The sequence below is a fragment of the Pongo abelii genome, chromosome 12, assembly GCF_028885655.2.
Source record: "Pongo abelii isolate AG06213 chromosome 12, NHGRI_mPonAbe1-v2.0_pri, whole genome shotgun sequence".
Taxonomy (NCBI): Eukaryota; Metazoa; Chordata; class Mammalia; order Primates; family Hominidae; genus Pongo; species Pongo abelii.
This window is the reverse complement of record NC_071997.2, coordinates 30,396,402-30,423,673: the sequence shown is the minus strand read 5'-3', so window position 1 is coordinate 30,423,673 and position 27,272 is coordinate 30,396,402. Positions and strand designations below refer to the sequence as shown.

Sequence of the window (27,272 nt, the reverse complement as noted above, 5' to 3'; positions counted from 1 at the left end):
TATTTGTGTAGAACTATTTATAGTATTCTCTGATGGCAGTTTGTATTTTTGTGGGGTCAGTGGTGATATCCCCTTTATCATTTTTTATTGTGCCTATTTGATTCTTGTCTCTCTTCTTTATTAGTCTAGCTAGTGGTCTATTTTGTTAATTTTTTCAAAAAACCATCTTCTGGATTTATAGATTTTTTTTTTTTCGATGGTTTTTCATGTCTCTATCTCCTCCAGTTCTTCTCTGATCTTAGTTATTTCTTGTCTTCTGCTAGCTTTTGGATTAGTTTTCCCTTGCTTCTCTAGCTCTTTTAATTGTGATGTTAGGGTGTTGATTTGAGATCTTTCTAGCTTTCTGATGTGAGGATTAAGTGCTATAAATTTCCCTCTTAACACTGCTTTAGCTGTGTCCCAGAGATTCTGGTACGTTGTCTTTTTGTTCTCATTGGTTTCAAAGAACTTGATTTCTGCCATAATTTCGTAATTTACCCAGGAGTCTTTCAGGAACAGATTGTTCAATTTCCATGAAATTGTGTGGTTTTGGTTGAGTTTCTTAATCCTGAGTTCTAGTTTGATTGCACTGTGGCCTGAGAGACTGTTTGTTATGATTTTAGTTCTTTTGTATTTGCTGGGGAGTGTTTTACTTCCAATTATGTGGTCAGTTTTAGAATAAGTGCCATGTGGCACTGAGAAGAATGTATACACTGTTGATTTGGGGTAGATGTCTACTAGGTCCGCTTGGTTCAGACCTGAGTTCAAGTCCTGAATATCCTTGTTAATTTTCTGTCTTGTTGATCTAATACTGACAGTAGGGTGTTATAATCTCCCACTATTGTTTGGCAGTCTAAGTCTCTCTTTTTTTTTTTTTTGAGACGCAGTTTCGCTCTTATTGCCCAGGCTGGAAAGCAATGGCATGATCTCAGCTCACTGCAACATCCACCCCATGGTTTCAAGCGATTCTCCTGCCTCGGCCTCCTGAGTAGCCCCCGCCACCACACCTGGCTAATTTTGTATTTTTAGTAGAAACGAGGTTTCACCATGTTGGTCAAGCTGGTCTTGAACTCCTGACCTCAGGTAATCCGCCCGCTTCAGCCTCCCAAAGTGTTGGGATTACAGATGTGAGCCACCATCTCTTTTTTATTAATCGCTTTGTTCTTTATTTTTTTTAAAACCTCTCTTTTTCTGCCTTCTCTGGTTCTAATTGATTTAATTAAGTAAATGATTCTATTTGCTATCTTTAGCATGTCAACGATACTTCCTTAAAAAAATTTGTAGTAGTTGTCTTAAGGTTTACAATATAAATTCTAAATTAATCTACATCAACCTTCAAACAATACTATACTGTTTCACATTGAATGCAGGCTCTATTTATTTTTTTGAGACAAGGTCTCACTGTGTCATCCAGGCTGGAATACAGCAGTGTGATCAAGCATAGCTCACTGCGGCCTCGAACTCTTGGGCTAATGCAATCTTCTCACCTCAACCTTTTAAGTAGCTGGGACTACAGGTGCATGCAATTATGCCTGGCTAATTTTTACATTTTTTGTGAAAAATGTGAAAAGTGAGATGGGATTTCACTTTGTTGCCCAGGCTGGTTTCAAATTCTTGGCCTGAAGTGATATTCCCAAAGTGCTGGGATTACAGGTTTGTGCCACTGGGCCCAGTCTAAATGCAGATGTATTTTTTTTTTTTTTTAAATAACAGAGTATTTCCAAGTCTTCTCTGCCATTTTTATGACTTTACTATTATTCATGTCACTTATCCATGTGCTGCAATCACCCAGTACATTCTATTATTACTTTAGACGATTATCTTTTTGATCTATGGAGAATAAGAAAAATAAAATATTTTATTTTACCTTTATTCTCAGACACATTTCCTTTCTTCATATAAATTTCGATTGCTGACCTATGTCATTTTCTTTCTGTCTGAATAATTTCATTTAACATTTTTTGCTAATTAGGTCTGCTGGAAATTATTTTCTCAGTTTTTGTTTAAGGAAGCCGTTATTTCTTCAATTTTGAAGGATAATTTCACTGGATATAGAATTCTAGGTTTTTTTTTCCTTTAAACATTTGAAATATTTCACCCCACTCTTTTGTTTGCATGCTTTTTAAAATGAGAAGTCTGCAGTAATTCTTATCTTTGTTCCTCAAGCTGTTTTTCCCCCCTATGGCTTCTTTTAGAATATTCTCTTCATCTTTCATTTCTGCAATTTGAATATGATTTACCAATTTTTTTTACATTTATTTTGCTTAGTGTTCTCTGTTCTTTTTGGATCTGTTGTTTGGTGTCTGTCATTAATTTTGGAAAATCCCTGGCCATTATCACTTCAAATGATTACTATGTCTTCTCCTATTATTCCAGTTACATACATCTTATACTTTTTGGAATTGTTCCACAGTTGCTGGATGTTCTATCTCTTGTGCTCTCTCTCTCTCTCTCTCTCTCCCCCCTCTCTCACTTTGCTCTTCAGTTTGGGAAGTTTCTATTGACTTATCTTCTAGCCCACTGATTTTTTTCCTTGACTATGTCCAGGCTACTGATGAGCCCATCAAAGGCAGTCTTCATTTTTCCTTGATTTTCTTTTCACGTTTAGGATTTCTTATTAATTATTCCTCAGAGTTTCCATCTCTCTGTTTACCCATCTGTTCTTGCATATTGTTTACCTTCTTCATTACAGCCCTTATTTATTGCAGTTATTTTAAATTCTGTCTGATAATTCCAAGGTTGTGTCATATGAGTTTCATTCTGATGCTTACTTTACCTCTTCAGACTTTGTTTTAGCGTGCATTATAGGTTTTTTTTTTTTTTTTTTCAAAAGCCAGATGTAATATTTTGGGTAATAGGAACTGAGAAAATAGTCCTGAAGTATGAGTTTTGTGTTATTCTGGCTCAGACTTGGGCTGTGTTTCATCTTCACTGTAGTTGTAGGTGACAGAGCGTTCAGATTCCTCAGGTGTCCTTGTTATGGTCTCTGCATTTGTCTTTGGGCTTCTTTAAGAACTCCTTGGCTGAGCACTGTGGCTCACGCCTGTGATCTCAGCACTACGAGACGTCAAGGTGGGAGAATTGTCTGAGCCTAGGAGTTCGAGACCAGCCTGGGCAACAGAGAGAGATCCCCATTTCTACAAAAAACTAAGACATAAAAAAATTTAAAACAACAAAAAAAGAACCCTTTCTCAAATAGAGTCTGAGTCTTGCCATACTTCCAGCTGTCATTACTGTCGTTATACTGGAGCCTGTTGGTGTGGTGGTCAGGTATGGGGGAGGGGAAGAGTTCTATAATCATAGCATAAATCTCAGTCTTCCATGGGCTGGGCTTGTGTCCCTGGGTGTGACCTTCACAAGTGATTTCTGTTCCTCCTACCCTTACACCCCTAATGAGACAAGAAAGCTAGATGGAGTTAGCTTGCTTACTGACTAGAGAAGACTTTCTCTAGTTAATGAGAAATGCCCTTTTTGCATGGGCCAGGGAGGGTGGAAAAGGCTCTAGAAAGTACTTCTCTGGTGAGTTGGCCTTTATTAATGGAGAACGGCCTGAGGATATTGAACAATGATTACTTTTCCCTTTGCCCTGAGAGGGCCAAAGAGGATCTTCCCTGGCTCTTCACGGTGAGAACCTGGTGGGGTTCCTGGTGTTAAAACCTATGAAAGTTGTGGGGTACCCTAGAGACTGTGGCTTTCAGGAGTTTCTTAGTCTTCTTACAACTCAGCCTCCAGCAAGTTGCCAAAAATCACCATTTAAATATTCCCACGATTTATGCCTCCAGCAGAAGCTATAAACTGCTCCAGGGAAGCCCATCTTGGCTGTCTCTGTATTCTTCCATCTCTGTCTGCATTTTGAGATTATGGTTTAACCTATGCCCTTTGTTCTCTGATTAGTCTAAGAAAAGTCGTGGCTTTTCAATTTGTTCACCTTGTCCTTGTTGTACATATGGGAGTGATAACTTCCAAGCTCTTTGCATGTTGGAGATGAAACCGGAAGCACCCGTGTGGCTTTCTGATGGCTGCTCTGTCCACTTTCCCACCAGTTGAAGGGGCTGGATTGGTCTTGACATAAAATGTCCTGACCTTTGCAAAAGCACCTGAGTCTTGTGGAGAAAAATTTCCACTCTTTCTAGTTAAAAAGTCACTACTTCCGTATTGTGGCTGCACACCCTCCCTGCTGCTTTCATTTGATGTTGTCCAAAGTCCCTCCGGTTTTTCTTTTTATCAAACTAGATGTGGGTTCTACAGCAGATCTCTTAATGTAGTTGAAAGTGCCAAGCATGTGGGGGTGTGGGATGATTGGGGGTCTTTAGCCACTTTCTAATCTTCATCAGCTTCCTTATCACCACCTACTGTCCCAGTCCTTGACAGGCAAAGGTTGTTTTATCAATCCCCTGCAACTGCAGCTTTAACCCTGTCCCCAACCTGATGTTCCTAATCACTGAGCTCTCCTGAGGTATGGCTAAGATTCTGTATTAAAGGGGCAGCCCCTTTATCCAGTAGAGAGGTTTCCGGCCTCCTTTGTTATCTGGAACTTAGGAGCAAACTAGGAAGGGGGCAGGAATTCTGAGCAGCCTAAGGAGTATTTGCTAGAAAAGCCCAGTGCTCTTCCTTCTTTTCTGAGGGTTATTGAGTGGGCAGATTAAGGAGATTGTAGGGGTGGGGTGTGTTATAGCCTGGATGGCGTGAAGGGGGCCTCTGCTGGGGAGGGGATATTGGTAGCAACAGGAGGACTGATCAGGTAAGTATTTTGAGAATCACCCAGGCGTGGTGGCTCACGCCTGTAATCCCAGCACTTTGGGAGGCCACATAGGTGAATTGCCTGAAGTCAAGAGTTCAAGACCAGCGTGGCTAACATAGTGTACTAAAATACAAAAATTAGCCAGGCGTGGTGGCAGGTGCCTGTAATCTCAGCTACTCGGGATGCTGAGGCAGGAGGATCGCTTGAACCTGGGAGGCGGAGGTTGCAGTGAACCGGAATTGTGCCACCGCACTCCAGCCTGGGCGATAGAGTGACCCTCTGTTTCTTTTTTTTCCTGAGATGGAGTCTTGCTCTGTTGCCCAGGCTGAAGTGCAGTGGCGTGATCTTGGCTCACTGCAACCTCTGCCACCTGGGTTCAAGTGATTCTCCTGCCTCAGCCTCCTGAGTAGCTAGGATTACAGGCGTGTACCACCACACCTGGCTAAATTTTTTTTTTTTTTGAGAATAATGGAAGCCAGTTTACTTGGTGTTGGAAAAGGAGTTACAAATATGGAAAGAAATCAGAACTCTGTGGTATTGGATTGCAGTTGGAGGTGTTGGTGTGAACTCTTTTTTCTCTATGTAGATATATATGAAAATGCAAATAGATGTAAATGTGTCAACAAATACGTATATATGTGTGTGTGTATGTAAGTATGTAAATGCGTATACAGTTGGCCTTGGAACAGTGCTGGGGCTAGGGTTGCCAACCCCCGTGCAGTCAAAAGTCCTCACATACAACTTTTGATCCCTAAAAATTTAACTACTAATAACTTACTGTTAACTAGAAGCCTTACTGATAAAACAGTTGGTTAACACATTTTTGTGTGCTATGTGTATTATATACTGTGTTCTTACAGTAAAGAAAGTAGAGAAAAGGTTAAGAAAATTATAATGAAGAGAAAATATATTTACTATTCATTAAGTGGAAGGGATCATCATAAAGGTCTTCATCCTCATCATCATCTTCATGTTGAGTAGTCTGAAGAGGAGGAGGGGTTGGCCTTGCTGTCTTGGGGTGGCAGAGGCAGAAGACACTCCACATATTAGTGGACTCATGCAGTTCAAACTCGTGTTGTTCAAGGGTCAGCTGTACACACGTATACACGTACAGACGTATATTTCCTGGCTCTGTACACTGAGGGGACCTGGAGGCACCCCATTAGCAATGAGCACACCTGGCTTCCCCGTACTGGCTTTTAAATACCATTAGTCACTAAAGAAACCAGAGTTTCTTGGCGAAATGGTGTCTGATTCCAGGGCCAGAGTAGTGAAAGTACAAGATGAAGTTGGAATATTTTGTTGTCCCGGGAAATATGAAGAACGATGGGGACACATCCGAAGGACACAAAAGCCTGCTTGAAGGGGTTCCCACTGGCCAAACCTGGGACAATCAGAGCATCAAAATATATGATAGTAATAGATTATAACCCATTGAAAAAAGGAGGAAAACATGAGGCCATACTGATATAAGTAAGAGAATAATGAAATATTTGGTGAGGAGCAGGAAATTTGCATGGCTTCAGAATACTTCTCCACAGAATACTCGTTAATTACAAAGTAAAAAGGAATAATTTTATAGTGCGGGAGGCTGGCAGCCCCCAATTTGAGTCAAGTGATGAAAGCGAACATTACCAAGAATGGGACAAGTAGAGGTCATCTGCCACCTGATAGGATGTGGTGAAAAGAACACAGCATCACTTCTGTGATTCTTGCCAAAAATATATAACCTGAATCTAATCATGACCAGGCCTCAGACAAACCCTGACTTTGGGACATGCTACAAGAAAAACTGGCCTATAAAGCTTCAAAAGTGTCAAGGTCATGAAAGTCAGTGAAAGACTTCTCCAGACCCACGTAGTCCAAAGAGACTTCACAACTGAATGTGATTCTGAACTGGATCCATTGCAGCAAAAGGGCATTATTGGGACATTTGGCAACATTTGAGTGGGTCTTATGATTAGATGGCAGGGCCATATCAATATTAATGTTCTGAATTTGATGGTTGTATTGTGGTTATATAGGAGGATACCGTGTTTGTACTAAATATATGACGGGTTGTTATGTAAGTAACTTGCCCCCAGTGATTCAGTTTTTCTTTACACTTGAGGTAATGTTAAACTGTATAAAAATAGACATAGTAATTGCTCAGGCAGCTGTGGCCCTTATTCAGGGCCTATTAGTTAAGGGTAATGTGTGAAGTAAATTGAAGACCTAATCTTCTCAGCCATCTTAGCCATCTAGATTCCCAGGCAATCAAGGATCAAGATGCCTTTTTTTTTTTTTTTGAAACTGAGGTTCTGCTCTGTCTTTCAGGGTAGGGCACAGTGGCATCATCACTGCTCACTGCAGCCTCGAACTCCTAAACTGAAGCCATCCTCCCGCCTCAGCCTCCTGAGTAGCTGGGAATACAGGCACTCGCCACCATGCCCAGCTAATTCTTTTAATTTTCTGTAGAGATGAGATCTCACTGTATTGCCCAGCCTGGTCTCAAACTCCTAGGCTGAAGCGATCATCTGCCTCAGACTCTCAAAGTGCTGGGATTACAGGCATGAGCTACCATACCCAGCTTGGGATGCCTTTTTTGTTTGTTTTGTTGTTGTTGTTGTTGTTTTACCTGCCATTGATTTCTGATGCCACTCATTACAGGAAAATGCAAACCCTGCGCTCCCATTTTGTGCTTTATGGTCTGTAAAAGACTTTGATAGGTTTTCTTTTCTTTTCTTTTTCTTTTTCTGAGATGGAGTTTCGCTCTTGTTGCCCAGGCTGGAGTGCAATGGTGCAATCTCAGCTTGTTGCAACCTCCACCTCCTGGGATCAAACGATTCTCTTGCCTCGGCCTCACAGGTGCCTGCCACCACGCCCAGCTAATTTTTTGTAATTTTAGTAGAGATGGGGTTTCACCATGTTGGCCAGGCTGGTGTCTCGAACTCCTGACCTCAAGTGATCCTCCCGCCTTGGCCTCCCAAAGTGCTAGGATTACAGGCATGAGCCACCCCTCCCGGCCGGTTTTCTTATTTACATCTCACAGTACCCTGGAGCAGGCAGGGATTATTCTACCATATTGGAGAGGAGGATAATGATGATAAAATAATAATAATGGGTGACATAGAGTACTTTTTATGGGCTTGCAATAGTTTAAGCACTTTGAATCTTGGATACTTTAACTCATGTAATTATCCCAATTACCCTATGAAGTAGGTAGACTGTGCTTATTTTATTTCACCAACAAGGAATCCAGGGCACAGACAAGTTAAGTGATTTGCCTAAGGCCCCACAGATGGAAAGTGGTGGAGCCAGGGTTTGCATCAGGCAGTCTTGAGTCCAGAGCCCCTGCTTATTTATGTACTAGGACTTAGCGCCTTAGCTAGGCTGGGTGACTGGTTCAGGGCCCTTCGTTCACCTCTTCATTGATTCAGCAAATGAGTACTGAGTGCCTGTCGGGGCAGGTCCTGCTGCAGATGCAGACAGAGCCCTTGGCTCCATGGAGCTCAGGCTTTGTGAGGTGAGTCGAAGAACTGGATGTGAAACTGTCTCTGCCACCCCAGCATGGAGTCCAGACAGCGACCACATGCCTCACACGCATGAGGAGCTGGCCAGCCCCGTGCTCACAGGTGCACTTTCTTCTCTTTTCTTTTGAAGGTCGCCTGGTCGGCGCTCTGGATGCAGTGTTGGATTCCAATGCACGGGTTGCTCCATTTCGAATTCTGCTTCAAGTTCCCGGCTCCCAGGTTTATTCTCCCATAGCATGTGGTGAGTTACTGAATGGATCAGACGTTTACTGGGCCATAGCCACTGGTGAGTTTTGTTCCAGTTGGAATGTTCCAAACCTTAAGGTGTAAGCATGCTGAGTATCTGCATGTTGGTGAAGCTTGAAGGTAACCCCTTTGGATAACTCCCTCATCTGCTTTCAGGAACTTAACTCCCCTCCCCTCCACTCCCCTTCCTTCCCCTTCCCTCTCCTTCCCTCCTGTCCCCTGCCCTCCTCTTCCTTCCTCTCCCCTTCTTCTCCTCCCCTCTCCTTTCCGCCCCTCCCTCTCAACCCTTGCTTTCCCCTCCCATCTTTTTTTTTTTTTTTTTTTTTAAACCATCGAAAGCACATAAAGGCTGTAATCTTGGGCAGCATAGCTTGGGCATGCCAGGCTTTCGATTGGTGTGTTTCATGGTGCTCGTATATTGTTAATAACGAATCGAGCCATTTTTTTCTTAATCTTGTTTCTGACTTAACAAATGTGCTCCTGGATGCATACACATAATGGTGTGGGCAGATTCTGAGGGCTGTGTCTGACTCAGGGCAGTCTTCTCCTATTGTGATGGTGTGGGCAGATTCTGAGAGCTGTTTCTGACCTAGGGCAGTCTTGACCTCTTGTTCCACCTTTGCACTGAGAGAATGAGTCACTGGACAGCTGGGCGCTGAGAGAAGGTGGAAACCACCTGCTCATTTTCTCCCTCTGGGGTTTCTGTTCCTATCACAGGCATTACCTGGTGCTCTGTCTAACTACTCAGGTTCCTCTTGGGCCAGGAGTCATCACTTCTTGAGAAGACCCTTTTATTAAAAAACAAAACCAAAACATCTTTTTTTTTTTTAAACACAAGTAATAAATGCTCATCTTCCAGAAATGAAAAAGTGGATAAGAAAGAAGGAAAAAATAATCACCTGCAACCCTTTATCCACAGCTAATCTTCTTTCTGCATATATACATGGTGGTTTTTTAGTTTTCTGTCTTCTCATAGCATCATAGCACCTTATTAGTTAACTTAAACTTTCAAAACCACCTCTACATGTTCTACGTTTAAATTAAAAAAAATTAAATTAAATTTTATTTTATTGAGATGGAGTCTCACTATGTGGGCCAGGGTGGTGGTCTTGAACTCCTGGCCTTCAGTGATCAGCCTGCCTTGGCCTTCCAGAGTTGCTGGGATTACAGGCGTGAGCCACCATGCCTGGCCAACATTGGAATTCTTTTCCCTCGAAAATACAAGAAAATGTGAAGTGAATTCACATTCATATCCCATGGATCCAATACTAATCACTGTTAACATCTTGGCATGTTTTTTTTTTTTTTTTTCAGTTTGTTTTGTTTTATAATTAAGACAGATCATTCTGTATTTGCATAAAATGATAAAGATGATGCATGCTCAGTAGAAAGAAATCGATCAGGCTGGGAATGGTGGCTCATGCCTGTAATCACAGCACTTTGGGAGGCTGAGGAGGGAGGATCACTGGAAGCCAGGAGTTCAAGGCCAGCCTGGGTGACAAAGTGAGACATGCATCTCTGCAAAAAATTTAAAAATTAGCTGGGCATGGTGGTGTGTACCTGTAGTCTCAATTACTAGGATGGCTGAGGATCACTTGAACCCGAGTTCGAGGCTGCAGTGAGCTATGATGGTGCCACTGCCCTCCAGCCTGGGTGATAGAGGGAGAGCCCATTTCTTAAAAAAGAGAGACTGGGTGTGGTGGCTCACGCCTGTAATCCCAACACTTTGGGAGGCCCAGGCGGGTGGATCATGAGGTCAGGAGTTCAAGACCAGCCTGGCCAAGATGGTGAAACCCCATCTCTACTAAAAATACAAAAATTAGCCGGGCATGTTGGCGGGTGCCTATAATCCCAGCTACTCAGGAGGCTGAGGCAGGAGAATTGCAGTGAGGAGGAGGTTGTAGTGAGCCGAGATTATGCCACTGCACTCCAGCCTGGGCGACAGAGTGAGACTCTGTCTCAAAAGAAAAAAAAAAAGAGAGAGAGTGTGTGTCAAATAAATCAGCTAACTGAAAAATACAAAGAAGGTATCTATCTCCCCAAATCCCAGCCACCCAAGGTAACCTCTAGTTTCATGAGGTGAGCATCAGCCCAGATAACTTTCTAAGACAATTAGACACACAGGGATAGTTGAGAAGATGGACAGAAGGACTTTTATAAAAATGCAACTTGTATGTAAGTTGATTTCAATAAAAGGAAATAAACTGAAATGAAACCAAAGAAATGTTAAACTTCAAATAAATGTTTCTTTAGTACAAAAGAGATTATTTTCTAAAAGGTTCAAGTAAGGTTAAGGGAAGAGATTTTTGAAAGCATTAAAAGGTTAGAATTGTGGCTTTTGAAAAACAATGTTTGAAGTCTGATAGTGTTCACTGGCTCCCCACCCTCTGAGTCAAGGGTGCCAGCATTCTTATTCTCCTCCCTGCTTTCCCAATCTCTCATTTAAAAAAGTTTTATTATTAGTTTTACATTGTACTTTCCATTCTGTCATGTAACCTTACTTTATTGTTTAGCTCAGTTCTCACTTATACATTGATTTAATGCTTTTACTCAGGTATAGATTTCCCAATCTGGAATTTTTTTTTTTTTTTTGAGGCAGAGTCTTGCTTTTGTTGCCCAGGCTGGAGTGCAATGCTGTAATCTCAGCTCACTGCAACCTCCACCTCCTGGGTTCAAGTGATTCTCCTGCCTCAGCTTCCCAAGTAGCTGGGATTACAAGCATGCGTCACCACGCTCGGCAAATATTTTGTATTTTTAGTAGAGACAGGGTTTTTTTTTAACCTATTGGTCAGGCTGGTCTCAAACTCCTGACCTCAGGTGATCTGCCTGCCTTGGCCTCCCAGAGTGCTGAGATTACAGGTGTGAGCCACTGCATCCGGCCCCAGTCCAGAATATTTTCTCTCTTATTTGGCTGGACTCCTTGTTTTCTTCCCTCAATAATGTCAGTGTCCTATTTTCTGAATGTTTTTCCCATTTGCCAGTGTTTGCCCTTGTTTCCGGACTTGAGTGACACCTTGGCTGGGTGATAGTTTGAGGCTATGCTCTAGAGCAAGCTTGTCCAACCTGCGGCCTGCTGGTTGCATGCAGCCTAGGAGGGCTTTGAATGCAGCCCAATACAAATTAGTAAACTTTCTTAAAACATGATGAAATTCAGCCGGGCATGGTGGCTCACTCCTGTAATCCCAGCACCTTGGGAGGCTGAGGTGGGCGGATCACCTGAGGTCAGGAGTTCAAGACCAACTTGGCCAACATGGGGAAACCCCGTCTCTACTAAAAGTACAGAAATTAGCCAGGAGTGGTTGTGGGCGCCTGTAATCTCAGCTACTCAGGAAGCTGAGGCAGGAGAATCGCTTGAGCCCAGGAGGGAGGTTATAGTGAGCTGAGATCATGCCATTACACTCCAGCCTGGACGACAGAGTCAGACTCCATGTCAAGAAAAAAGAAAAAAAGAAATTTTTTTGTGATTTTTTTTTTTTTTTAAGCTTATCCGCTATTGTTAATGTTAGTGTATTTATGTGTGGCCCAAAATAACTCTTCTTCTTCCAGTGTGGCCTAGGGAAGCCAAAAGATTGGACATCCCTGTCTAGAGGTTGGTGGCTGTTGTTCTAGGGCCTTCCTGTATTTGATAGGCCAATAGGAGAAATCTCAGGCAGTACCGATTGTTTTTTTTTTCTTTGCATATAATGAGTTTTTTTGTGCACACAACTCTGTCTTTATCATTGAAGTTTAGTAACTTGATTAGCATCTGTAACTACTGTGAGCATAGTGTGTTACATTTTTTGGAACATGGTACACTGTTGCAGTGTGCAGATTGGTTTCTTTAATCACTTTAGGAAATTTTCTTGCATCATTCTGTGTATGTATTATATTTTTTGATGCATTTTACATTTCATTTAACTTTTCCACTTCAAGGATACTTTATGTTGGATAGCTGTTATCTGCTTTTCATTTCTGTTTTTTGTTATCTTTTTCATCTATGTTCTCCATTCAGCTCATAACTCTTTTGAGTTAATAATTTGGTTTGCAGCAGTATATTCTATACCTTGCTGCTTTTAACTTATCTACTAATTTTGTTGTCAAGTTTTTTTTTTTTTTTTTTGAGACAGGGTCTCGCTCTGTTGCACAGGCTAGAGTGCAGTGGTACAATCTCAGCTCACTGAAACCTCTGCCTCCCAGGTTCATGCCATTCTCCTGCCTCAGCCTCCCAAGTAGCTGGGACTACAGGCACCCGCCACCACGCCCAGCTAATTTTTTTGTATTTTTAGTAGAGACAAGGTTTCACCCTGTTAGCCAGGATGGTCTCGATCTCCTGACTTCATGATCCACTCGCCTCAGCCTCCCAAAGTGCTGGGATTACAGGCGTGAGCCACCGCGCCTGGCCTGTTGTCAAGTTGTTTTGACCCTCATTTCATTTTGTTAGGTTTCCAACATCCTTTTAATCTGTTATCCATTAGTTCATCTGTGAGCGCTTGTTTTATTGAACCCATGTTCTTCAGTTGTTTGGGAGCATGAAGCATTCGTGAGAATTTTCTTTTCTTCCTTGAGTGTTCCATTCTCTTCTAGCACAGCATCTCTTCTTTGGAACCTTGTGTTCTCATCCATTCATTTTCTTTTGCAGTCGAGTGTTTGCTTGTTTGCAGTGCTGTTTCTCCTTGTCCTGCTCATGCTTGGGCATTGTTATCCCAGATGTTATATTGGCACTAACGTAGTGTGACTTTAACTCGTGTTATGGGAACAGGGCAAGGAGGACTGGCATCTCGCTAGACGAGATGTGGGTGACAGAGTAGGATCCTCTTTTTCACATTTCTTGCAGATTTGGAGCTTTTGATATGAGTATTTTTTTTCTCCCCCCTAGGTTGGCTTCTGGGGAGTTGTCAGGGTGGGGAGTTGCCCACATTTCTGCTCTGTTCCTGAATCCATGCCCTTTGTAACCACAGCCATACCACGTTCTTAATGGCCACACAGCATTCAACTCTGTGGCTGTAGCTCAATTTACTCATCCAATCCTTTATTGGATACTTAATTGGCCCTGATTTTTTAATAGTTTAAAAGCGTTTAAACTGTTATAGTTTAATAGTGAATACCCTGGCTGGGCACGGTGGCTCACACCTGTAATCCCAGCACTTTGGGAGGCTGAGGTGGGCAGATCACGAGGTCAGGAGATCGCGAGCATCCTGGCTAACATGGTGAAACCCCGTCTCTACTAAAAAAATACAAAAAAATTAGCTGGGCCTGGTGGCGGGCGCCTGTAGTCCCAGCTACTTGGGAGGCTGAGGCAGGAGAATGGTGTGAACCCAGGAGGCGGAGCTTGCAGTGAGCGGAGATCGAGCCACTGCACTCTAGCCTGGGTGACCGAGCGAGACTCTGTCTCAAAAAAAAAAAAAAAAAAAAAAAAAAATAGTGAATACCCATTCATGTCAACTTTTCAGGACACTTCACAATCCCTAAAGTCCATTTATTTGAAATGTTTGTTGCCTGCCATGTACCAGACACATGCTTGATGTCAGGGATTCTGCGCTGAGTGTGTGAGGGGCAGTCTCCCTGCACCTAGCTTTTCAGGACCTGGGGGAAGGCGGATAGTAACATGAATAACAGGTGCAGGTGGGCAGAGGGCTAGGGAGGCCTGAGAGAAAAGCACCCTTGCAGAGCACATCCTGAGGAATGGCTGCATGGAAGGGATGTGTGTTTCTTTTTTTTGAGACAGAGTCTCACTTTGTTGCCCAGGCTAGGGTGCGGTCATGCGATCTCGGCTTACTGCAACCTCCACCTCCTGGGTTCAAGCAGTTCTCCTGCCTCAGCCTCCTGAATAGCTGGGATTACACGTGCACGCACCACTGTGCCTGGCAAATTTTTTGATTTTTAGTGGAGACGGGTTTTCACCATTTTGGCCAGGCTGGCCTTGAACCTCTGACCTCAGGTGATCCTCCCACCTTTGCCTCCCAAAGTGCTGGGATTACAGGCATGAGCCACTGCACCCGGTGGGATGTGTGTTCCTAATGCATTTTATGTTTATTGCCAAATTGCCTGCCATGACGTTTGTGCCAGCTTCCCTGGGTCCTCCCCTTCCAGCAGTGCAGGAGTCCTGAGCAGGTTAACTCCTAGACCCTCTTTCTGTTGAGCTGAGATCAGCTTCCTTTAGTTCCCACTGGGCGCAATTTCTGCCTCAGGCCTGACCCGGGCCAGTTCTGTAGATGCATCACTTTCTGCTGCCTTCTTGCCCACAGAACATCCCTTGAGTAAGAATTTGTTCTTTCAGTGCACTTTTCTTGGGTTAAGGAAGAGAGAATTGTTGAGTGTATTTCTGTCATGGACCCGGGGTATCAATTTAGAACCTTAGGCCTCTTCTGGGAGTGCCTTGGGCATCTTGCACTGTGTTATTGACTCACCGTAGTTAATATTTTATAGTGTCTTGAGCATTGAGCAAAGGCCCCTGCCCAGGGCTTCAAGTCTCAGATAAAGCCCAAACAAGAAGTGTAGGAAGGGCCTGGGTGGCCCCAGGACAAGGTGGGAACAGGAAGAGTGGCCTGCACAAATGATTTATATCTTCACTTGAGTTTGGCTGCTTGCACAGCAGGATGGGGAGACATAGGAGGGCCTTTGAGGATAAGTTTTTATCCTTTTTTTCTAAGTAGAGATAGGTAGATAACTTCATGGGTGAACTACATTATTATTTGGCAGAAGATATCTATGGCTGACTGTGGTTGGAAGGAGAAATGAATTGCTATTATTTTTAACTTAACATGGACCAGAGAATCCCAAGGCTTTATAAAGATTACTGGCTTCAGTGGGTAGAGACATCCTAGGAGAGAGTGGTTGTGAGTTGTTTGTGAGGTTGTGGGCGGTGTGATTTGGGTGAGAGCTGAGATGTCACCTCCCCTGACTCCCTGTCACCTGCGTCCTCCATTCCAGCACTCACTTGTCACCAACTCTCCTTTGACTTGATTTTTGTCTGCCTTTTACTTCATGGAAGTAAAAGTTCTCTGAGAGTCATACTTGTGACCTTCTGATGCCTAGGACAGAGCTTGACGTGTCATCAATGCTCAGTAAACCATGAGTGGGTGAATAAGTGGGGAAGTATGGGAGAGAAGGAGAGGAGTCTCAGCAGTTAAGACGTCCATATATAAAGAGAGTGAAGGTAAGGCACACAGTTACAGATGAGACTCCTTGGGCACTTTCTGCCGAGCCAGGCCGGGGATATTCCAGGCAAGGCATGGACCTGCTCACCACCACCATGCAACGGAAGAACTTGAAAAACAGGGATGTTTCTTAATTTCTTTAAAAAACAAATGCTTGTATTGTTGTAAAATATATATAACATAAAATTGACCATCTTAACCATTTTTAAGTGTACAGGTTGGTGGCATGAAGTACATTCACAGTATGGTGCAACCATCACCACCATCCATCTCCAGAACTTTTTTCATCTTCCCAAACTGAAACTCTACCTGTTAAACACTCACTCCTCACTCTCCTTTCCCCAAGTCCCAGGCAACCCAGATGGGATCCACGTTCTGCCTCTAGGAATTTGCCTACTCGGGCACCTTGTGTTAGTGGGCTCGAGCAGTGTTGGTCCTTTGGTGACCGCTCATTACAGTCAGCATCCTATTTTCAACGGTCCCGCATGTTGCAGTGGGTGTCAGAAAGTCCTCCGTTTTTACAGCTGAATGATATTCCATTGTAAGTCGGCTTTCTTTTTGAAATCGTATCTCTAAATGATTGGGCATAAGTAGAAACAAGGACGTGGTGTGTGGAACCAGGAGAGCAAAATCCTAGGAGCTAATTCTTAGTGAAGTCATGGGGAGCAGGAATGCTGGGAGGGCCAGGGTGCCCAGCCTGCAGGAGGGCTGGTTTTTGGCTGAATTGATGCCTATCTTGTGCAGAGCCCTCTGGGTCTCTGGATGAACAAGGAGACTTCATTGCCATTTCTATGTGTCTGATGGTCTTAGTCATGACTCTGTCCTGTGCTTGGAAAGTCCAGGCTGTTGTAGGCTGAGAGTTACCTGTCATGTTCCTATGTGAGATGTCGATGTCTCGTGTTCTTTTTGGTAGGTAATTCTCAAGGTTACCAACTGCATTATTCACACATATATTTTATTCTTTTTTGTTTTTTGAGACGGAGTCTCACTCTGTTGTCCAGACTAGAGTGCAATGGCGTGATACTGGTTCACTGCAACCTCCGCCTCCCAGGCTCGAGCGATTCTCTTGCCTCAGCCTCCTGAGTAGCTGGGATTACCTGCGCCTGCCACCACGCGCTAATTTTTGTATTTTTAGTAGAGACAGAGTTTCATCATGTTGGTCAGGCTGGTCTTGAACTTCTGACCTCAAATGATCCACCTGCCCCAGCCTCCCAAAGTGCTGGGATTGCAGGCATGAGCCACCACACCTAGGTACACATTTTATTTTTTACCATGGCCCTGTGCATTGAGTGCATTGTTCTTGCCCAGTTTTCAGGAAGCAGAAAGAAAATACAGGCAAGAACTGCAGGACTTTGAATTATCTGCCTAGATCATTCTAAGAATTGAATTGATTATGCAATAATTGGACTCCTTTTCCTGTAGATTAATTGAGGCATGAGGTGGACTGTCTCCTCTGGTTACTGGAAGAGGACTTCCTGATTGCCTTACTTTGAGGCAGCCAGGGTGGGGGTCCTCCCGAGAGCATGGGGAGGGTCCCAGGGGGCCCACTTCAGGGTTGCCTTTCATGAAAAACTTGTCAAACCTTTGTACAGATGGCCTTTTAATAACACTTACTGCTTTGCAGATCCAAGTTTGGACTCTGGGCTGTTCCAGTAGTTTGTTGGCTCTGTTTATGGTAGCTTAAGTGCAAGGTTTTTATGTAGCCAGTAAGGTCTGTCCCATGGTCTTGAGTGAAATGGGGAGCAGGGAAACAGAAAGAAAGGAAAGTGCCACGTTGTAGCAGGGGAGGGTCAGGAGACCACCTTACCTGGGCATTGTGGGGTGCAGGGATGCCAACAGAGCAGGAGCTTACCTGGTGGGCAGGGACACTGCCACGTCTTGGGAGGGAGTATGTGTGTAGTTTGAAAAAGCTTACTTAATAGTTTAAATTTGGAAAATAGAAAAAACATCCTTTTGAAATGTTAAAGATTGTTAAAGAAATTTGTGATATTTTCATAAATCAAAATGTGGCATATGTTTTAAAAAATTGAGAATAGCTGGACACAGTGGCTTGCTCCCATAATCCCAGTACTTTGGGAGGCTGAGGTGGGAGGGTTGCTTCAGGATGGGAATTCAAGACCAGCCTGGGCAACATAGCGAGACCCCATCTCTACAACAAAATTTAAAAAATTAGCTGGGCCTGGTAGTGCTCCTGTGGTGCCAGCTGCTCAGGAGGCTGAGGTGGGATGGGACCTGGAAAGTTGAGACTGCAGTGAACTGGGATCGTGCTACTGTACTCCAGCACTCCAGCCTGGGCAACAGAGCAAGACCCTGTCTCCAAAAAAAAAAAAAAAAAAAAAAAAATTTTAGAATACAAGAGTTGGGCTTTCCAGTTTAAACAATCCTTCCCTTTCCCATACTTTCTTTATTTGTTCCTCTCAATATTGTATTGGGAAGTGTGATGCTTTGGCTCTGGAGAGGGAAGGAGCAAGCCACAGGGAGCTGAGGGACTTGCCAGGGCTGCTTCAGGCATCGGTAACACTGCGGGTGTGTCAGGTGCTGGCCCTGACAGAATGTTCTTTCAGAGCATTCTTTCTGACGCACATTCTCTTATCCCTGCCCTTGACCACGGCTGGCATCTTGGTTTTCTTGCAGTCTGCATCACTGTTTGCTTTGTCTTTGGAGAGAGAATTTTATTGAGGGAGGAAATGTTCCAGGGTGGATCAGATTAGCATCTCTGTGAACTTTGTACCAGGGTAGCAAAGGAAGTGCCAACCCCATCTTATTTCAAGAACAGAACACCCTGGGTGCTTCAAGGAAAGTCTGGGAAGCAACCCAGTGGGAGGGAAGACAGTGCTTTTCTCTGGGTCCCCACACTGAGGTCAGGCGGTGCGAGTTGTCACACTTGTTTTCGGTCACGCTCGGGGTGCTGCGGTTCATGTTTCTTTTCTATTATGGAGTTATGGTCACCAGGCTCTTACTGTTTTAAATAAAGTCATTTTGCTTATGCTCAAATAATTACACTCATCCAAGGCATTCTTCCCTTAGGGTTGTTGTTTATAGTTATTTGAAAAGCAGGGACATACTGAGTCTAACTTGTATATCTAGTAAATGCTGATATCAAAAGTGACGTTAAAAACTATTTTTAAGACTGGACCTGGTTGGGGCTGGTCGCGGTGGCTCACACCTGTAATCCCAGCACTTTGGGAGGCCTAGGCAGGCGGATCACGAGGTCATGAGATCGAGACCATCCTAGCTAACACGGTGAAACCCCGTCTCTACTAAAAATACAAAAAAATTAGCCAGCCGTGGTGGTGGGCACCTGTAGTCCCAGCTACTCTGGAGGCTGAGGCAGGAGAATGGTGTGAACCGGGGAGGCGGAGCTTGCAGTGAGCCGAGATCGCACCACTGCACTCTAGCCTGGGCAACAGAGCAAGACTCCGTCTCAAAAAAAAAAAAAAAACCAGACTGGACCCAGTGACTCAAACGCCTTTAATTCCAGCACTTTGAGAGGCTGAGGTGGAAGGATCACTTGAGGCCAAGAGTTTCAGACCAGCTTGGGTGGCATAGCAAGACCCTGTTTCTACAGAAAAAAAAAAAAAAAATTAGCCAGGCGTGGTGGAGTGCACCTGTAGTCCTAACTACTCAAGAGGCTAAGGCGGGAGGATTGCTCGAGCCTGGGAGTTCAAGGCTGCGATGAGCTATGATGGCACTCCAGCCTGAGTGACAGATGAAACCGTGTCTTTAAATAAATACATGAATAAAACCCTCCAAAACAAAAAACCAATTTTTAAGCCTGGAATCAGACTTTTCTCTAGTGTCTTATAGGTTACAGAACCGGTTGGTAACTTCTGCATAGAGTGAGACTTGATTAACAAGGAAACCGTCTGGAGAGGATCTTAGCAGGTGTCTAGTTTAATCCCTTTCATTTTTAGTAGATGAAGAGACATTGACTGGGGCTGTGGGTTTCAAAAGGAGATGACTGGCAAATGACTTTTTATTAAATTATTCCTTAATGATAAAAAAATAACACTGGGAATGAGCACCGAGGCACCATGACTCTGTGCTGCCTGGAGCCCTCCTTCTTGGCCAGTTTTGCTGGTCTGACCCCAGTGGGTGTGTCTGCCTGCCTACTCTAGTCTCTCCCATTCCGTGAGATCCCCGGGGGCCCACTTCAGGGTTGCCTTTCACTGACTTCTGTGACATATGCTAGAGCCTTGTATATCTGAATTGCCTGGGGCTGGTAGTGATCCTGATCAAAAAAATAATAAGGAAATTCAGGGAGTAAGCACTTCTGCCCGTTTTCTTGCCCTGCATTTTCACTTCTGATTATATTTTCCTCACAGGTAGGAGTTAGTTATCCATATTTGTTCCTTTTTTTTTTTTTTTTTTTTTTTTTTGCTAAGAAAGGTTTTTCTTTTCTTTCCTTTTTTTTTTTTTGTTATGAAGATTTTCAAACATGTCCCAAAGTAGGGAGGAGAGTGTAAAGAAACCTGCAGAAACCTCATTGTGTACATGCATGTGGATTGAAGTTTTGCCCTTCTTCAGTTATTTCTTCCTCTCTAAGCCCTTCCCCTACCCCAAAGCATTTTAAAGCAAATTCTAGAAATTATAATATTTCACTCCTATGTATTTTAGGGAAACATCTCTGAAAAATATGGCCAGTCTTATCACTGTAATGCCCTCACTAAACTGATAAAGTTAACTTTGATTCCTTGGTGTCCCTGGACTCAGTCCATTCTTAGGCTTCCTGCTTGCTTCAGGAATCTTCATAGATCTGGGTTTTAATCCATAGCTAACTAGAACCGCACACCCATTTGGTTGTGTTTCTAAAGTCTCTTTGAGTCAAGAAAACTGTGACTGTCCAATGTGTTCATTTTGCCCACTGCCCATTTAGAGCCAATTTCTCAAGACAGGAATTGCAATAGAGAAAGAGTTTAATATGTACAGAGCTGTCTGAACGGAAGACTGGAGTTGTATTACTCATATCAGTCTCCTTGAAAATTCGGAGGCTAGGGTTTTTCAAGGATAGTGTGGTGGGCCAGGGAATGGAAGCTGCTCGTTGGTTGGGGATACAATCTTAGCAGTGTGGGAAATGGTCTTTGTGTGTGCTGAGCCCACTTCTGCAGGGGATGACCGGGCCAGTTGGTGGGTCCGGGTGGAGCCATCTGTGATCAGAAATGCAAAAATCTGAACAGACATCTCAAAAGGCCAATTTTAGGTTCTGTAAGAGTGATGTTATCTGCAGGAGTAATTGGGGAAGTTGCCAATCTTGTGACCTCCAGGAATAAAGGCTGGTAATTGTTTAAGTCTACACCTTAGCAGAATTCAAGCTCCCCTCATCCTCCTAATCTGGTGGTCTTTCATTAGCTTTACAAGGGTGCTTTAGTTTTGGGGAAGGGCTATTATCATTTGATATGGTTTGGATCTGTGTTCCTAACCAAATCTCAAATTGAAATGTAATCTCCAGCGTTGGAGATGGGGCCTGGTGGGAGGTGATTGGATCATGGGGTGGATTTCTCTTGAATGGCTTAGCACCATCCCCTTGGTACTGTCCTCAGGATAGATAGTGAATTCTTACGAGATCTCGTTGTTTAAAAGTATGTAGCACCGGCCAGGCGCGGTGGCTCAAGCCTGTAATCCTAGCACTTTTGGAGGCTGAGGCGGGTGGATCACGAGGTCAGGAGATTGAGACCATCCTGGCTAACACAGTGAGACCCCGTGTCTATTAAAAATACAAAAAATTACCCGGGCGTGGTGTTGGGTACCTGTAGTCCCAGCTACCCGGGAGGCTGAGGCAGGAGAATGGCGTGAACCTGGGAGGCAGAGGTTGCAAGTGAGCCGAGATCGCGCCACTGCACTCCAGCCTGGGCGACAGAGCGAGACTCCGTCTCAAAAATAAAAAATAAATAAAAAAATAAAAAGTATGTAGCACCTCCCCCCTCTCTCTTGCTCCTGCTCCCACCATGTGAGATGTACCCCTTTGCCTTCCAGCATGATTGGAAGCTTCCTGAGGCTCCCCAGAAGCAGAAGTTGCCATGCTTCTGCAGAACCGTGAGTCTCGGGTATTTCTTTATAGCAATGTGGGAACAGATTAATACATCATTTATACCATCACCTAAATGTCTTCCAAAGTTAGGTTGGCCCAAGCCCAGGAATGACTAAGGGCAGTTTGAAGGTTAAAGGCAAGATAAGGATTGGTTAGAGCAGATCTCTTTCATAATTTCTCAGTTATAATTTTTGCAAAGGCAGTTTCACAGTTTCAGCCCTCTTCATCCCCATCCCTCTTTTCATGCCACTGACTTGTTGAAGAAGTTGGGCCAATTTTTATGTGGAATATCCCACCGGCTGCACAGTCTGTTTTCTCCCTCAGGGCATCATTTAACTTAGTGCACTTTTCTTCATGTTTCCTGGAAACTGGAAGTTACTAATAAAGGTTTAATTGAATGTAGATTCAGCTGTTTTTAGGAAGAATACTCGATAGGCTGCACCATGTATTTTATTTTGCATTCTCTCAGGAGGCACGTATCATCTGGATGTCTCACTCCTGTTGATGCTAAGATTAGTTCACGAGTTCAGGTGACAGCTTCCATTGCATTCTCCCCCATCAAGCTTTCGTCAAAGGCTTTTTCCGTTATGATCATTGCCTGAATTCACTTTTTCTCTATGGATCATGAAATGGTGGCTTTCTAATTTGATCATTCCTTTTACAACTGTCAGCTTGAGTTATCTGTAAAGAAGAACTTTGTCTCTTCAACTAGTGCTATTTGGTCACCCTGAGACATAATATATTTAGAAAACATGGGGTAAAATGCCTCCTTTTGCTCTGTAGTTGCCTACTGTTAATGTAAAGAGTTGGTGCCCTGGTCATCTGCAGTGATGACAAGTGAATTATTATTCTTCTGTTTTAGCTTCCTTTTCTTTTTCTCTCTCCCTTCTCCCCTTTTTAGCATCATTTTAAAGTTAAGAATCCCTGCTCCTAGCATTTCATTATGAAAATTTTCAAACATACAGAAACATTGAAAGAATTATACAGTGAACACTACAAGCCAGGAGTTTAAAAATAAATTCACTGTGTTTCAATTAATTGCTGGATTTTTTTGGTATGTAGATTGAACCATCTTCTGCCCATTAGAACCCATTTGTAGTCCGTTTTATACTGCTATAAAGAACTGCTTGAGACTGGACAATTTATAAACGAAAGAGGTTTAATTGACTCACAGTTCAGCATGGCTGGGGAGGCCTCAGGAAACTTACAATCATGGTAGAAGATGCAAAGGAGAAGCAAGGCACTTTCTTCACAAGGCAGCAGGAAGGAGAAGTGCTGAGCAACGAGGGAAGAGCCCCTTATAAGACCACTTTGTTAGAACTCACCATCATGAGAACAGCATGTGGGAAACTGCCCCCATGATTCAGTTACCTCCACCTGGACTCTCCCTTGTCACATGGGAATTATGGGAATTACAATTCAAGATGAGATTTGGGTGGGGACACAAAGTCTAACTATATCACCCTTCCTGTGACTTCTATGACTTTTTTTTTTTTTTTTTTTTTTGAGATGGAGTCTCACTCTGTCACCTAGGCTGGAGTGCAGTGGCACAATCTTGGCTCACTGCAACCTCTGCCTCCCAGGTTCAAGCAATTCTTGTGCCTCAGCCTCCCCAGTAGCTAGGACTACAGGTGCGTGAAACCACGCCTGGCTAATTTTTTGTATTTTTAGTAGAGATGGGATTTCACCCTGTTGGCCAGGCTGGTCTCAAACTCCTGACCTCAGGTGATCTGCCCGCCTTGGCCTCCCAAAGTGCTGGGATTACCGGTGTGAGCCACTGAGCCCGGCCGACTTCTGTGACTAAACTGTAACATTTGTCTCAAGTGCTTCCTCGCTTTCTGGCCAACAAGCTGTGAAATGCTCATCTTGTAACTTTCCTACCTTTTATTTGGAATCAGTCATTCCTCAAGTAGCCATGGCTCCTTTTTAATGGGTATTTAACTGGTATATGATGCATATTTAATGGTATTTAGGGACCACAGTTTAGGCTGTAGGGGTGCTCATTGTTACTGGGTTGTCATTGCCTCTAAGGCTTTTCAAGTAAGTGTGAACCTAAAAAGTGTGTGTGATGATAAAGAAAAGTAAATAATGAGTTCATACTGACTTTTCCAATTCAACTGTAAAACTACATAGTTATAACTTAACTTTGATTTTATATTTCTTCTCTTATACTGAAAATCTTGATTTCTAACAATGTTCCCATAATTGTTTGTCTGTTTATCTAATATATGTACACATACACCATTTCTAAATAACGTCAATATTGCTGTTAAGAATAGTTGAATGAGATTTTAAGGTTTTGAAGCTCTATATGGTGTTAGAATACATTTAACTACAGGTGTACTTCCTTTTATTGTGTTTCACTTTATTGTGCTTTGAAGATACTGCATGTTTTACAAATTGAAGGTTTATAGTAACCCTGAACTGAGGAAATCTGTTAGCACTATTTTTCCAACAGCGTTGGAATGTGTTCACTTTGTGTCTCTGTCACATTTTGGTAATATTTTCAGTAGTTCAGACTTTTTCATTATTATTTTGTCTGTTAATGGTGATCTGTTATCAGTGATCTTAGTTGTTACTGTTGTAATTGTTTTGGGGTGCCATGAACCATGTAAGACGATGAACTTAATTGATAAATGTTGTATGTGTTCTGACTGCTCCACCCACTGGGCCACCTTCTTCTTGGGCATCCCTATTTCCTGAGACACAAAAATACTGAAATTAGACTAATTAATAACTCTGCAATGGCCTCTTGTGCTCAAGTAAAAGAAAATGTCGCAGGTCTTTCACTTTATATCAAAAGCTAAAAATGATTAAGCTTAATGAGAAAGGCATATCAAAAATTGAGATAGGCTGAAAGCTAGGCCTCTTGGGCCAAACAGTTAAAGTTGTGAATGCAAAGGTAAAGTTCTTGAAAGAAATTAAAATTGCTACTCCAGTGAAGACATGAATGATAAGAAAGCAAAACAGACTTATTGCTTCTATGGAGAAAGTTTTTGTGGTCTGTATAGAAGATCAAATAAGCCACAACATCTCTTTTAGCCAAAGCCTAATCCATGCAAGGCTCTCACTTTCTTAAATTCTGTGAAGGTTGAGAGATGTGAGGAAGCTGCAGAAGAAAAGTTTGAAACTAGCAGATGTTGGTTAATCAGGTTTGAGGAAAGCAGCCATCTCCATAACATAAAAGTACAAGGTGAAGCAGCAAGTACTGATGGAGAAGCTGCAGTGAGTTATAATATCCAGAAGGTCTAGCAGAGCTCATTGATGGAGGTGGCCACACTACACAACTGACTTTAAAACAGTGTAGATGGCCGAGTGTGGTGGCTCATGCCTCTAATCCTAGTGCTTTGGGAGGCCGAGGCGGGCAGATCACAAGGTCAGGAGATTGAGACCATCCTGGCTAACACGGTGAAACCCCATCTCCATTACAAATACAAAAAATTAGCCGGGTGTGGTGGCGGGCACCTGTAGTCCCAGCTACTCGGGAGGCTGAGCCAGGAGAATGGCATGAACCTGGGAGGCGGAGGTTGCAGTGAGCCGAGATCGCACCACTGCACTCCAGCCTGGGCGACAGAGCGAGACTCCATCTCCAAATAAATAAATAAATAAATGAATAAAACAATGTAGATGAAAGAGCCTTCTGTTGGAAGAAGATGCCATTTAGGAATTTTATGGCTGGAGAGGAAAAGTTAGTGCCTGGCTTCAAAGCTCCTCTTGATAGGGGCTAACATGCCTGGTGACTTCAAGTTGAAGCCAGTGCTCATTAACCATTCTGAAAATCCTAGGGCCCTTAAGATCTATGGTAAATGTATTCTGCCTGTGCTTTATAAATGGAACAACAAAGCCTGCATGACAGCACATCTGTTTATAGCATAGTTTACTGAATATCTGAAGCCTACTGATATGATTTGGGTGTTTTGTCCCCTCCGAATCTCATGTTGAAATGTGACCTCCACCGTTGGAGGTGGGCCTAGTGGGAAGTGTTTGGGTCATGGGGGCAGATCCCTCTTGAATGGCTTAGTGCATAGGTCCCCAACCCACGGGCCGCAGATTGATACCAATTTGGTACCAATTTGTGGACTGTTAGGAATTGGGCCACACAAGAGAAGGTGAGCGGCAGGCAGGCGCACATTACTGCATGAGCTCCGCCTCCTGTCAGATCAGTGGTGGCATTAGACTCTCATAGTAGTGTGACCCCCTATTGTGAACTGTGCCTGCGAGGCATCTGGGTCAAGTGCTTCTTATGGGAATCTAACCAATGCCTGATGATGATCTGAGGTGGAACAGTCTCATCCCAAAACCATCCACCATGGTCCGTGGAAAAATTGTCTCCCACAAAATTGGTCTCTGGTGCCAAAAAGTTTGGGGACTGCTGGCTTAGTGCCATCCCCTTGGTGATGAGTGAGTTCTCGCTCAGTTCACATGAGATTTGGTTGGTTAAGAGAGCCTGGGGCCTCTCCCTTCTCTCTCTTGTGCTCTCTCTCTCTCTCTCCTTCTCTCTCTCTCCCCCCTCTCCTTTTGACACACCTGCTCCCCCTTTGCCTTCTGCCATGATTGTAAGCTTCCTGAGGCCTCACCAGGAGCAGATGCTGGTGCAGTGTTTTCCATGTAGCCTGCAGAACTGTGAGCCAATTAAACCTCTTTCCTTAATAAATTATCCAGCCTCAGGTATTCCTTTATAGCAATGCAAACAGACTAACATGCCTATTGTTGAGACCTAATGCTCAGAAAAAAAAGATTCCTTTCAAAGTATTACTGCTTATTGACAATGCACCTGGTTACCCAAGAGCTTGATGAAGATGTACAAGGAGATTAATGTTGCTCTCATGCCTGCTAATACAACATCCATTCTGCAGCCCATGGGTCAAGGAGTAATTTTGACTTTCAAGTCTTATTATTTAAGAAATACATGTCATACGGCTATAGTTGCATAGATAGTGATTCCTCTGATTCATCTGGGTAAAGTAAATTGAAAACGTTCTGGAAAGAATTCACCATTTTAGTTTTTGATTTTTTTTTTTTATTTGTAGTACCTTTATTTTAGGTCTTTAAAAACACTTTTAAATTTCACACAGCAAATTTTAAATCATATAAGGATACATATTTGAACTTAGTGAATTTAATCTGTGTTCCTTGAAAACTTTTTTTTTCCTGCAAACTTTTAAAATGAGAGTACAATAGTAAATTATTTAAAATGAAACTGGGGAGGAACACAGGCACACTTTTCTCCATTGTTTACTACTTTGATCTAGACCTTAGTTAAATTTCTAAAATATGTAATACCTTTCATAATTTTTAAATTCTATTACCAAATAATGGTTAGTGTTATAGAAAGTTATTCTCCAAATACCCAAAGCTTTACGTTTACTTAATATCTGAGAAAATATCACCTACCAATCAATAACAATTAACTAAAGAATGATCACATTTCTAGCCTCCGCACAGGGCCTAATAACCAGCCCTTAAGGCCGATGCTTATTTATTTATTTATTTATTTATTTATTTATTTATTTATTTATTTTTGAGACGGAGTCTTGCTCTGTCGCCCTGGCTGGAGTGCAGTGGCGCGATCTTGGCTCACTGCAAGCTCTGCCTTCCGGGTTCACACCATTCTCCTGCCTCAGCCTCCC

The 27,272-nt window shown here is 43.1% G+C and overlaps 1 protein-coding gene across 4 annotated transcripts in view; it reads left to right on the top strand.

Moving 5' to 3' along the window:
* TBC1D8 (TBC1 domain family member 8) overlaps positions 1-27,272 on the top strand; it is a 142,700-nt gene that overhangs the window by 53,012 nt on the left and 62,416 nt on the right. For 2 of the 4 annotated variants that reach the window (XM_024242239.3, XM_063713527.1), the window contains exon 2: positions 8,363-8,473. In XM_024242239.3, the coding sequence (XP_024098007.2) occupies positions 8,363-8,473 (111 nt within the window). Of the gene's footprint in view, positions 1-8,362; positions 8,519-27,272 lie in introns of all 4 variants that reach the window. The other 2 variants (XM_024242238.3, XM_054547824.2) reach the window with 1 other exon arrangement.